The sequence below is a fragment of the Cyclopterus lumpus genome, chromosome 18 (genome assembly GCF_009769545.1).
Source record: "Cyclopterus lumpus isolate fCycLum1 chromosome 18, fCycLum1.pri, whole genome shotgun sequence".
NCBI classification, from domain to species: domain Eukaryota; kingdom Metazoa; phylum Chordata; class Actinopteri; order Perciformes; family Cyclopteridae; genus Cyclopterus; species Cyclopterus lumpus.
In genome coordinates this window covers 9124719-9137301 of record NC_046983.1, presented here as the reverse complement: position 1 = coordinate 9137301, position 12583 = coordinate 9124719, and the positions used below count along the sequence as shown (strand labels likewise).

General features: G+C 39.4%; 1 protein-coding gene across 2 annotated transcripts in view; it reads left to right on the top strand.

Annotated features, from left to right (window-relative positions):
* Positions 1-12275, top strand: part of LOC117748185 (zeta-sarcoglycan-like) — a 36151-nt gene extending 23876 nt beyond the window's left edge. For both annotated transcript variants that reach the window (XM_034557829.1, XM_034557828.1), the window contains exons 4-8: positions 2468-2555; positions 3858-3980; positions 4314-4386; positions 11102-11225; positions 11544-12275. In XM_034557829.1, coding sequence (XP_034413720.1) covers positions 2468-2555; positions 3858-3980; positions 4314-4386; positions 11102-11225; positions 11544-11735 — 600 coding nt within the window. In that variant the 3' untranslated portion in view covers positions 11736-12275. The remainder of the gene's footprint in view (positions 1-2467; positions 2556-3857; positions 3981-4313; positions 4387-11101; positions 11226-11543) is intronic.
* Positions 12276-12583: the final 308 nt, after the last annotated feature.

The following is a 12583-nucleotide window of genomic DNA, read 5'->3' as shown; positions in this document are numbered from 1 at the left end:
GAGATTGTTATGATATGGTGTAGTTGGTGGACCCAAACACACGCTCACACAGCAGATTTAATCCAGCCAAGGACTTTATTCATAAACAAGCAGGAGGAACCAAAGAATAAACAAACCAACCAAAGTCACTCCCCCTCTCAACCGAATTCACCTGGACACGGTCTGGAGGGATAGGACGGCGAGACTATGTGGAGGCCCGAGGTCTGACACAGTCAACGATAGGCACAGGCTTCGACCGGTGTACTCCGTAGGAAACCTCTTCGCACAGGTGATCCCCAGGGATCAGAGAGCAGGAGACAAAACAGACAGGTAAAGATCTTTACTGTATCGGAGTACAGATTTACGAGAGATGAGTCCAGACGGACTGACGACGCGCTGGGGAAACGGCGTAGTATTTAATATTTAAGCCAGCAGGCGGTGATCACTGGGATGAGCCACAGCTGAGCCAAAGGAGAGGAGAGGGGCGTGGTAGTGGGCGGAACATGGGGGGTGGAAACTGTAGGCTGACACACAAAAACAAAACATAAGCACATGGGGGGGGGGGGGGGGGGGGGGAGAACAGGAACACACACTGGGAGCAGACAGGAATCCTAACAGAGATAATCATCCACGTGTGATCATTTTTACAGTACAATTATTTTCGTCTTGTCTTTTAGCTAGTTTTGCAATTTGAAATCAAGAGAACTTTAAAATTGCATCTTTGAATTAGATACTCAGCCTCAACAGATACAGTTAATCAAATCTCTGCTGTTCAGACTGTTGGCTCTCCTCATCGTCTCCGGGGACCCTGACTAATCTATTAATAGCATCAGATGCAGGTATGAAACTTCTCCCTCACCGAGTCTCCCCTACTTGCATTGGTGATGCACGACAAAGACGACTGTAAGCACCGGTCTGCAGGTGGGCTAAAGCATCCACATGTCTCCGTTTAAAATCAAAGTTTATTTGCAGCAGCAGTGCCCCAGAGACCTGAACATCCAAGCTGGCTAGAACCAGTTTAGTTTGACAAACAGTATTACATTGAAATAGGAGGGCCTTACATAGAAAGAGGCCTAATAAGCGTGCCTTTCAACTCTGCAATTTTTAGTATTCATTATATTTATTTGTTCAGCTTAGTATGCAAATTAGCTTCTAGTACAATCAAAAATAATTAAAATTCAAATATATTTATGCAAATATTTGGTTAGGATTACATTTAATTAAATCCTAAGCAGAGCTCTTTATCTGTGCTTTAAAAGTCTGCAATTTATTTTGCACTGACTCGCTCACAGGAAGGTAGTACCATCAGAGGTTGCTTTGTTTTTGACCATTTCATCGACGCAGTGTGCCATGCTCTTGTTTTCAGCTGTGATCCTATTCATTGTATGCAGGGAAGCATCCTTTGCCTTACAGCAGCCATGGTAATCTTTCAGTCTGACGGGGCCCATTGCACCGACAACAACAGGCTCCATTTATGTGCATTCATTCTGATCTGCACTTGACCTTCTTCAACGGACGCAGTGATTAAAAAGCCTTTTATGTGATCTCAAAGAAGTGTTCAGAGCAACTGCCCCCAGGAAACTGTTTTAAGACCTATGCAATCTTTAAAGGGACGCTTCGAATCAAAAACTCCAATTTCTTCATGATCCTGTGCTTCCTGGTGAACTTATTTTCATGATGCACATTTATATTGGGAATGTGCAAGGAGGGAATGAAAATAAACCAAATGACCTCTGCAAAGTTATACCCAAAATGTGCTACAATTTGACAGTTATTTTGGGAAAGCATGAAGTTAATCAAACCTAGTCGACTGCATTGGGGCAGAACTATTATCTCATATTTAAAACAACAAATGCTTACATTTCACAGTTGCTACTTTTCTTTTGGGAGACAGAAATAATGTACACAAACACTGCTGTATAGCGCCAATATGTGCATACACTTCACTTCCTACTTCACTTCACTTCCAGGGAAGTAGGATACTCCTACACCTGTCACCTGGTTGTTGGTCCATTTTAGTCTTAATGTAGTTTGATTTCATGTTTAAATCTAGTAAAGTTTCAGGCCATGCAGTACAGAACAACCTGCTTCGTTTTTCACGCGGTTGCACTTATAGATCATCAATGACTCGATTAGCCGCTTAGTATGGGGATTTAAAAGATAATTGAGTTATCTTGAGTTAAAAAGAGCATTCTTATTTTAAAGCAACTGGAGTAGATCTGGTTTAACTCTTGGCTTTTCTACAACCTGTTTGGCTGCTTGTGCTTCTTGCTCCCTTGGACTTTGTTATAGTGGTACATCTTAATTATTATTTTAATACAAACCAGTAAAAATGATATCTGAAAGTACAAAAATAAGACCCAAGTTTAGGCTAGTGGCATAATGACAAAGAAAAGTTAGTAAGATCCCAATATAACATATTTCTTTTCTCTTCTCTCGTCCCCCCTCTTTCGGTCTCACTCTCCTTCCACATCCATGCTTCCCCTAGGATAGCTTGTTGGTCCTGGGATCAGAAAAGAATGTAACGCTGAATGCCAGAAACGACCACGGCCAGCTGACCGGTCAGCTCACAGTGGGTGAGTCTCCACTCATGACTATCGTACACATGGTCTAGTTGGAAGCTTTTTTTATTTGAGATCATAAATCACCACTTGCCTTTGACAGCTGATGGAAAACACCTGGCCTGAAGGTAGTTTTTATTTTATTGTTTTGCCTTTGTTTAATTTAATGTTGAAATAATCACATAATTGTCTGGGTAACATGTTAATTTACACTTGGGTTCTCTCTCTCGCTCTCTCTCTCTCTCGCTCTCTGTACAAATTATTAACAAGTGATCTTAGATTAAGCCAGCCCTGACTGTAAATTGCCTGATCAGTCTTATTTTGTTAATGACTTTAATCAAGATCAGCGGAACAATTCATCTTTAAATTCTCTTTAATCGTCTATGTGCCTTCAGAAAAGACTCTGTAGTGTCTTCCAGACGTGAACCTTTGAGGTTCTTTTTGAAAGGGCAATGTATTATTATTATTATTATTATTACTATCAAGTTTTACCATCAGTCAGTCCAAATTACCAAAGTCATTTACATGATTAATGACCACTGGAATGCATATGACCTGCTTATTAACATTAATAGCTATTGATCTCAGCCAACACAAGTTGAGAGTTGATACTGATTTGACAAGACTGGTGATAGTGTGACAATTTTTTGTCACGCTTGACCTTCCTCAGAAAATTAGTGCCTGCTTTTGTAGAAAGTGCATTTTGTCTTAAATTAGATGAAACTTGGTGAGAATAATTACATTTCCTAGCCGATGGATTAATGGAAGAGAGAAAGGGAGAGTGCGAGAAAGGCAGACGTTAAAAGTTTCTGCATTCACATCTGGAAAAGCACCAAAGTCTGGAGAACAATCATTAATATTCCTCACCAGATTACTTATTTGTCTCATCCATTGTAAAGGCATGGCTGATCCAGCTTTGTTAGGCACTTTGATTTGCAGAGCAAGCACTACAGTGTTTCACATTGCTAATGGTCTTACATGCCCAAACATAGTTTTCCAAAGCTGATTCGCAAAGCATAAGGCAACCTTTTTTTGACAGCACCATTTGGAAAAAGAACATTATTGTTGGCATTGCAGATTATAAAACTTTTTAGGTGGAAATCTGTTCTTTTAATGCTTTTTCATCATTAAACTACAATATACGTTTAGTCCTGGAATTTTTCATGAGATATTAAACAATGCTTCAGAGCTAAACAAATATTCTTGGCGTCCAAGTCTTGCAATTTGATTTCCAGCACCTCTTGGGTATAATCAGTGTTTATAGTATTATTATGGTGAAAACCAGAGGCGCCAACCTGGATGTCTCCCGCTCTGCAGGACCTGAGGCCGTGGAGGCCCAGTGCCAGAGGCTGCAGCTACGAAGTCAAGACGGAAGCCGACTGCTGTTCACTGCAAATGAGGAGGAGGTCATCATGACAACAGAAAAGTTCACTGTCACAGGTAAAGGTGCTGCACTCTCACTTGATAATCGTCTGATGTCGAGGTCCAAAATGACAAAACAAATACATTTCAAAGGAAACCAGAGCTGGCTTGAAAGTGGGAAGTCTTGGTCCATACGGAGGTTTGATTGACAGCTTTTACACCAGATGAAACAAACCAAACAGCCAAATGTTCCCGAGTTTGTTTGAACCAAATGGCACCCTGGGATAGTTTCTTTTACTGCACTACAGATGTCTTTCAGTCGGTGCCAAGCCTTCAGGTGCAATACCAAGCCGTAGTAAACACATCCTTGGCTTTCATTTTATGAATTATAAAAGTATACATTCTCTCTAGGCTTGGAAGGTGCCGTGTTCGGACATTCAGTTGAAACTCCCCTGATCCAGGCGAAGGCTTCTGAAGACCTGAAGTAAGTTCATATTCTTTGACTTAACAGAAATTCATTAAAGCTTAATGTCACATGTTCCTATCCTGTTGAATTATAATGCAGATCTTTAAATAATGATGATAAATGTTCCATGGCATTTCAAAGTCAATGCCTGCCCTGAAAAAAAGAAAACGTGGCAGTAACCATTATTCATGATATAATTATTTTCAAGCACCCTCTTGTAAACTCAAGCATCCACTGGTCGGCTCGTTATCGCACAAATTTAAAACTAGACTTGACCATCATTTTAATTTCACACCCGAGGGGTGAGCTAATTTGTTAGTTATTCTCTATTGCAGTCAGATATGGATTAAAGCGTTGAGAGCATGGCTAAACTTACTAAGGTTGAGATGCATATTAAGCTCATACATTACACTCCCAAGCATGTGATACCCACTGCACTCCGCCCGAGGCTCCGAGCCCAGCGTCGGGCCATTAACGAGCTATAACGAGTGTGGTTTGTTGTCCACCTTACTGGTCCTGAAGGGAGGGCTGGGATCAAAGTTGGCAGAAAAAGCAGTGTTCTTGCATCTAATTCCTCTAGAGTGAGGGGAATACTAATGAGGTTCACTTTAAAGCAAGCACACGTACACACACACACACACACACACACACACACACACACACACACACACACACACACACACACACACACACACACACACACACACACACACACACACACAGGATTCACACACACAGGCTCAGTTTAGGGGTGACCATCTGCAATGTGGCCAAAATCTTAACGAGAGGAAACCGAACAGGAGACAGTTGGAACCCAAAAGCTCCAACGTCATGTTTTTCTTCATTGGCATCCCAATGTTCTTAAATTTAAATTAATATTCTGTCAAAGATATTCAATTTACGCTTTATTAAAGTTTGATTCAGTTTGTGTTTAATTTAATACATATTGCATTAAAAAAAATAATGTCTTCAGACTATTTCAAAATGGTACCTTCACTAACAAATGACTGAAAAGCTTTCAAACAAGCAGATGCATAAACTGTGCTGTCGGGCTAAAAATAAAAGTCCCTTTTATCTAAACCCAATTCATTTTCTAAAAGAAAAAGTACAATAATTAGTCATATTAAAAAATATAAGCCTCATGTAACAAACAGAATTGTGTGGGCTATTAATGACATGAATTCAAGTCGAACAACAATTTTGTTATTATGTTGTTTTTCCTTTTTCTCTGCGTCTGTTCACATAGGAATTGGTTTGTGGGAAAAGTAAACACGCTGCCATTACTGCAGTGGCATATCAGTCAACATGTTCAATATTTTTCAATAATATTCAATAACTTTTGCAGAACCACTAGCAGGCGTAGAACCTGCCATGTGTTAATCATCAAATGTTATTGAAGCAAAGGTTATACGTAATATGAATATCTCTTTACAAGATTAAATAGTATTAACTAAATAAGCAATAATCAAAGTTACACTTTTAGAGACCAAAAAACCAAATGGTGCTTTCACGACCCCATCGCTTGCTGTGAGAAGGTAACCACAGACAGCTGAACGATCTTGCATTTACAGCAGTCAGTTAGGTTAGGTGCATAATTTATACAAGAGCGCACAATACAGTAACTCTAACTGCATATTAATCTATATCCTGTTTATTTTGGTTTGACATAAAGTTCCAGAAAATCATCCCCATCTGTGAGAACTCCCTCTCGCCGCCCTTGATCCTTTTAATGTCACCAAAGCAGGCACTTTTTCATCATAAAGCCAGACAGTAAATTATGACTTAAATCTAATTTATCATCCAATATGATGACATCATACTATATAATTAGAGTGGCGGAAGACGCAAATATAAATTCTTATCATGAAAATTAAGTCTTCATATCATAATTTCTTTCTCTTTTCCACTTTGCACTCTGCACAGCCGATTCAGGTCTTTATTATGCTTTTTATCACGAAAACGTGGAGCTTTCTTCTAAAATGTCAACATCTGTGTACAAAGTGGAATTTGCATGTTTATATATGACCCGGGGGCTTTTCAGCCATAAATTACCCATATGTCTCACCACCAACCTGAAAGTGAGACAAGTCAATTTCCCGTTTCAAACCACTCGCCACCCGTCTGTAAACCTCTCTAGATGATAAAGATACGGCTTGGCTCGTGTCCATGTTGCCCTTATTTTCCTCTTTAAAGAAATAGCATTATCTTTGCTTTGTGCTGTGTTTTAATTTCTCTGCAAACCAACGGTAATCTGGGAGAAAAACACAGCAGATACTAAATCAAATAAATCCACTTTACTCTTTGAAGCACCTGTTCTTCTCCCTGAGCACTTTGTCTGTGTACACTAGCGCTCAAGTTTGTCTTCACTTGTCGTCATGATGCTGCTTCTGAATAATTGAATATACAGAGTACAACAATGCCGTTGCTATTTATTTAAACTATCCTTGTGCACGTCAATGTCAATTGACAGGATTTGATCCATGTTTGCTTCAATTTCTTCTTGTTATTGCAATCTATCAGGATGAATTGGAGAAGATGTACAGGTTTATGTTGCCACCGGATTGGTGTGCACAATAACTAATGATGGTAAGAACCACGATAACTCTCAGATACAATGGGAAGACCAACATTATAAGTCAGTATAATTCAGTCAGGTGTTGACAAACAGGAGAAGATGGATTTTGGTTACTGAAATTGCTGAAATAAGTGGGGAAAAAATGAAAAATGCTTCCTGTATTTGTGTTCACATTTATTTCAGAATAGAACAAAGTACATTAAATGGATTAAAAGTAATTTAGGAAATGTATGTAGATGTGAAAACACAAGGGCAAATGCTTTGTATAGATTAGTAACTTTAATAAACTACAATAGTATATGCATCATGACATTAACTATACTATAACAAACACTACATACAACTAAAATGTACGCCGAAATTAATATTAGTTTTTTAGTGTATATAGTATTTTATTAAGGTCAAAATGCTCACAAATATTGGGAGCACCAAAAGTTGATTGAGGTTGTTTTTATGAATCGACTAAATTTCAACACTTCAGTGTGCATTTTTTAGTGCAGAGGCAGAAGTGCTGAAACTGAACAGTTGAGCGGTTTGATTTATAGTTGTTTTGGTCCCCTGCGTTTCATTTTTATTTATTTTTTACTCCTCACATCCTCTTTGTCAACTGTACGCCCAAGAAAGTAGCAGACATGTTTGTGTGTGGTGACATATGAATAGTTGCACTTTATCGTCCTGCAGGAGCGATGTCAGGTTGTCATGTCCTGCTCTCAGCTCGCAGCTTCATTACCTTCAGTCGTGGCTCTTGTCGGGCTCTGATCAGCTCCCTCACCTGGCAGGGATCTCTCAAAATACCCTCTGGTGCCGAGTTCAAGCACAAATGTGGATTCATGTTTTGACTCCCTAGCCAGCTGCCCACTCAGTCTGATAATAGTAGCAGCCCTCCAACCAGGAATTGCAGCCCTAAATATGAAAATATTTCTGTCAATTACATAATCGGATCATTTTGTTTCTCATTCTGGAGGATGGTGCTCTGATTCCTGATGTCAGAATAGGCAGGGAAGCTGTGATAAATTGCTATGGTCTGTCTCTTGGTTAAGCCGTTCCTCGAGTATATACATCACTGAACATTTCACCGTGATACTTCTGTCATCTTGTTCACATTCAGAAGGAACCCGTCTATTCCCTTGACATGACTTATTTTTTGTTGCAGTTTGTTGCACATAGGAATCTGTAGTCTGACTTTAAGAAGCAAAGGCCGACCACACAGGATCTGAAGGCTCTGCTTCCTCACGGCGCAGACATCACATGGTACATTTCTAGGCCCAGCATCAGAGAGCAGAACATTTCATGTTCTCTACATCTCTACTAGAGCACTCCTCTTCCAGTTTAAAGTCTGCTTGCAGTGCAGCCAGCCGCATACCAGCTTTCAGTACTGCTCGTAGCTGTGGCCACACAAGAGTGGCGGGTTTATTAAGAAGATAAAGGCAGAACAGAACAACTCCTCTTGGTCCCACTTACCTCTGGTCAGACTTCTCTACCTCCAATGTGTTGGGATTGAGATGCAGTGCAGCAGGAGTGGGTTCTTTTTTTTCTAATTTTGACCGTTGCAGAGAAAAATGGTTGTTCTCTGTTATTGTGGTTGTCTTATTTGGCCATGAGAGAACGGTTTGGACTGCAGAGGAAAGAACATTACATAAAGATACCGTGGAAATAATTGTTTTAAGGGTTGGGAGGAAGTATCTGACTGTCATACGGTTCATACATATATCATTGCCATACACTGTCCGGGGTCTGTCAAAACTCTACATGGACATTAGTCCTTTTAAAGTGTCCTCTCTGTTAGCACTGCAACTAACAATTATATTGTTATCAGATTTATTTTTACTCTCGAGTGTCAACATCCTGAAAAGTCCATTATAGGTTGGGCTGCAGGAGGGTTTTCAGTGACGGCGTAAAGACAGTAAAGCAGGCTTTTATTTTCAAATGTTATCAACCAAATAACTTTATATAATTAATTGAATAGCATAATACATAGTATGGTGTGTTGCTATGGGAGAGGGACTGGGGAAGTTAAAAAAATAATTGTAATAGTTAAATATAATTTCTTTCTCAAACTGAATATTGTGAATTAAAAACAAAGAATAATCAACATGTCATAATCATGTCTGTGCATATCTCGGGGCGACAAGTCCTTCTTTCAATCCCCGGATCGGCGGTTCAATCCGCTCCGCTGGCCCAGTGGATTTGTCCTTGACACTTAACCCCGTTGCTCCTCGTAGCCCGTCTACGGCGTATGAATGTAAATAGCTTTGGATAAAACGAAAAGCGTCAGCTAAATTAAATGTAATATCTGTGAGAGAAAAAAGAGCAGTAGAAGAATAAAATCAAACAAACAGCAGAGCAGACATCTTTATTTCTACAGGTCTGTGACACTAATAGTCCCGGGTCACAAACAAATCCTCTCCAAATGGTATCTTCTGAAAGCCGATTTAAAGTCAAAGAAGCTTTTCATGCAGATAAAATTCATTTGCTTAGCTTTTTTTTTTTCTTCCTTATTCCAATAGCGCATAATCCGAAATGTGTGTCACTTTCAGAGGGTATGGAGATTTAAGCGATTTCGAGACGACTCCTTAAAGTCTTCCATTTAAAATTCATTGAAAACAGATTTGGGGAAGATGGAGTGAGAAAATCAATTTGAAACAGTTATGAGTTATGAAAACTAATTCCACATTGATTGGCTCTTGCACTTATCTTTTCCTGTGTAAACAAATAGTCCACGGGAGGAAAATGGAAATTGCATTAGCTTCAGTGTTGCTGTAAGGTCAAATCAGCTGACGCAATGTTGTGCTGTTTAGGAGCCGTACTGGATTAGAGCTCCTTAAACAGGAACAGCAGCTGTAACACCACAGGTGTAGAAGTATTACAAACACCCAAAATACATGTAATAAAGTAGCAAGTTAAACAGAAATCCAAAATGTGTTTTTTTTGTTTTTGTTTTAAAAAGTGTTAGACATCAATTTGTGTCAATTTGTGTTACTCGGTTCTCCATTAGAGATGTCTGCCTCTTCCTACATGCGTATCCTGCTCAATACCGGTGTACGACTACGGTACGACTACGTTCTCCATGAACAAAGCTGCTGGTGTTTATTTCCTCCTTCCTTGTGATACAAATGACCAGCTATGAGCCTTTAATCAGTTCTGCTGATCTAACTCGGACATGGTTGCTCCTTAAAAAAACCAAATCTACGTCCACTGTAAAACAGCCCAAATGTGAACCTTTTTAAATGAGACAAACTCACTTTTTCAGTGCTTGCGTGCATTCCGACCCACAAACTGTAAAATTAGACAACTTAGGCGGTTTTCTGTGGACTAAAAACGTGCAGCCAATTTCCAATAATATAAAATAAAATCTACAGTCTAGGAAAACCAAAAAATTATATTGCCAAGTGACATCCCTATAAACTTCTATTTTTGTATTATTGATTTAGTTTAGTAGATGTGCTACAGCAAAAACACGTTCATGTTATGGATTCACAATACAGGAAAATATGTATATATCTTAAAAACAAACTTAACTTTCACCAAACTTCACTTTTTAAGATAAGTACTTTAGTAACTCTAAAGAAAAACACGTTTGTAACCAAGTTTAAAAACACATTATTGTGCATGCCCTGTAGCATGGTACAGTAGAACAAACATATCACTTTTATTAGCGCATGTTAGCCGCCATGTTGATATTTTGCCTGTTTCTGATGAGATCTACAGGAGCTCAGGGAGGTCAAAGTGAAAATCTATTTTCATTTTAAACACATTCCCAAAATCGTGAATCCATTCATTGATTAAATCCAGCCCAGCTTTGGATGTATGCATAGGTTTCATTTTGCACAGCTTGCAATTGTCCCTAATATTTCATGTTTTTAAATTTGCACTTTGTGCATATGGCTTGAAAAGTACTCTATAAATCAAAATGATCATTACCATTATGAAACAATATGATTTGAATTCCATTATCCTGCTTCAAACAAGTAATTACAGATGGATATTCCTAAACTATGAGCTGAATAACAATCAATATAACCTTGAACTGACCTTGTAACCTCAGCTCTTAAATCACACTGAAAGGCAGGCTTTTAGTTATGCAAACATCTTGAAAGTAAACACAAATGATTGATGAGTTCATGCACTAAATCTCTTCGTTTGTGCTCGTTTTTTCAGGCTGGAGTCTCCGACAAGGACCTTAACCATGGAGGCTCCCAGAGGGGTGGAAGTGAGTGCTGCCAAGGGGCCGCTGAAGGTCAGCAGTCGAAAGGATCTCCAGCTGGAGTCCACGGAGGGAGAGGTGAGGAGGATTAAAAATGATGCTGGAACTGAAAACTTCCTCTTTTGTGCACTTATTTATTTGGATCTTGTTTAGCCATTAACATTAATTGGCTAAAGATATTTAAAAAAAGAGCAATTTGGTGTTCCAAATAAAAGTGATCAGAGAGAAGATGGAGTTCCTCCTTCCCTCCTTATCCTAGCTCACCTGGTCAGTGCTGCACCTGTCACATTGTTTTTACTGAGAATCATTTATCAGTTTGAGTTGGTGATGCTTCACTTCAGGGAAACTTGAGCGGTGTTATTTGAATGACTTCTCGCATGATGGCTTATCTTCCAGATACTTTTAGATGCCCAAACCATTCAGCTGGGTAGGCTCCCGCTTGGCGTCTACACTGAGTCGCCCAATCAGGCCTCCCGTGAGCAGGCCGTATACGAGGTGTGCGTCTGCCCCAGCGGCAAGATCTACCTGGCTCCTGCAGAGACCAGCTCCACCTGCCAGGCCATGAGCAACATCTGCCTCTGGAGCTGACCTGGGAGCAGTGTTGTTGATGGGGGACATCTCTAACATCAGCCTCTGGAGCTACATAGTACGGAGAGTCGAGCTCACCACGGCGGAGATGGAGCTTGAACTCTAAGCGTGCAGATCAGCAAAGAAGTATCCGAGTCGGCTGCCTGTGACGGTCTTTTGGAAGTCAAGACAACTGACGGGGTTTGAGGAATGGTAGCTCTCTGAAATCAGGAATATCTAATAACAGGAACATTTCCCACTACCTTATTAGTCAGAGGACACGCCCTTTATTTTTCTACGTCATTGTAGACATGCAGTGACTATTTTTAAGATTCAGAAAGAGTAGATGATAAAAAGTTAAACAGGTGCCTTTGGCTTTAAAGGAAATATTGTGACTATTGTGTAATATTGAACCTGTCTGTGTAATCAAAGAGATAGCTTTTTTTTTAACGTTTGCTGTGAGAGACTAGTAAGCACAATTCTGTCATGTTTTCTTCCCAAACAATAATTTTTTTTTTTAAACAAGCAATAGATCGATAGATATGAGTTTTTCCTCCTGTTTCCAGCTATTTAATTTGAAATAAAAAAAAGTTTTTATGTGGCACACATTGTACTCTATTCGCACCATTTAAAAACAGATGCACATGGTGTTTTGAACGTCCAAGTAAAGGTTCACAGGACTTCACTTTAAGGTAAATATTCAACCTTTTTTTTTAAATAATGTTGACGCTACAACAAGAGAGTCTCACAAGATGGTCCATTTAGAAGCTGTTCTTGGGCTTTTGAGCATATCAAATGATCTTCATCAGCAGATGGAGTTTGCCCAGTTAAAATTATTCAGTTAAAAATTTTTAAAAGGACATGGTCTC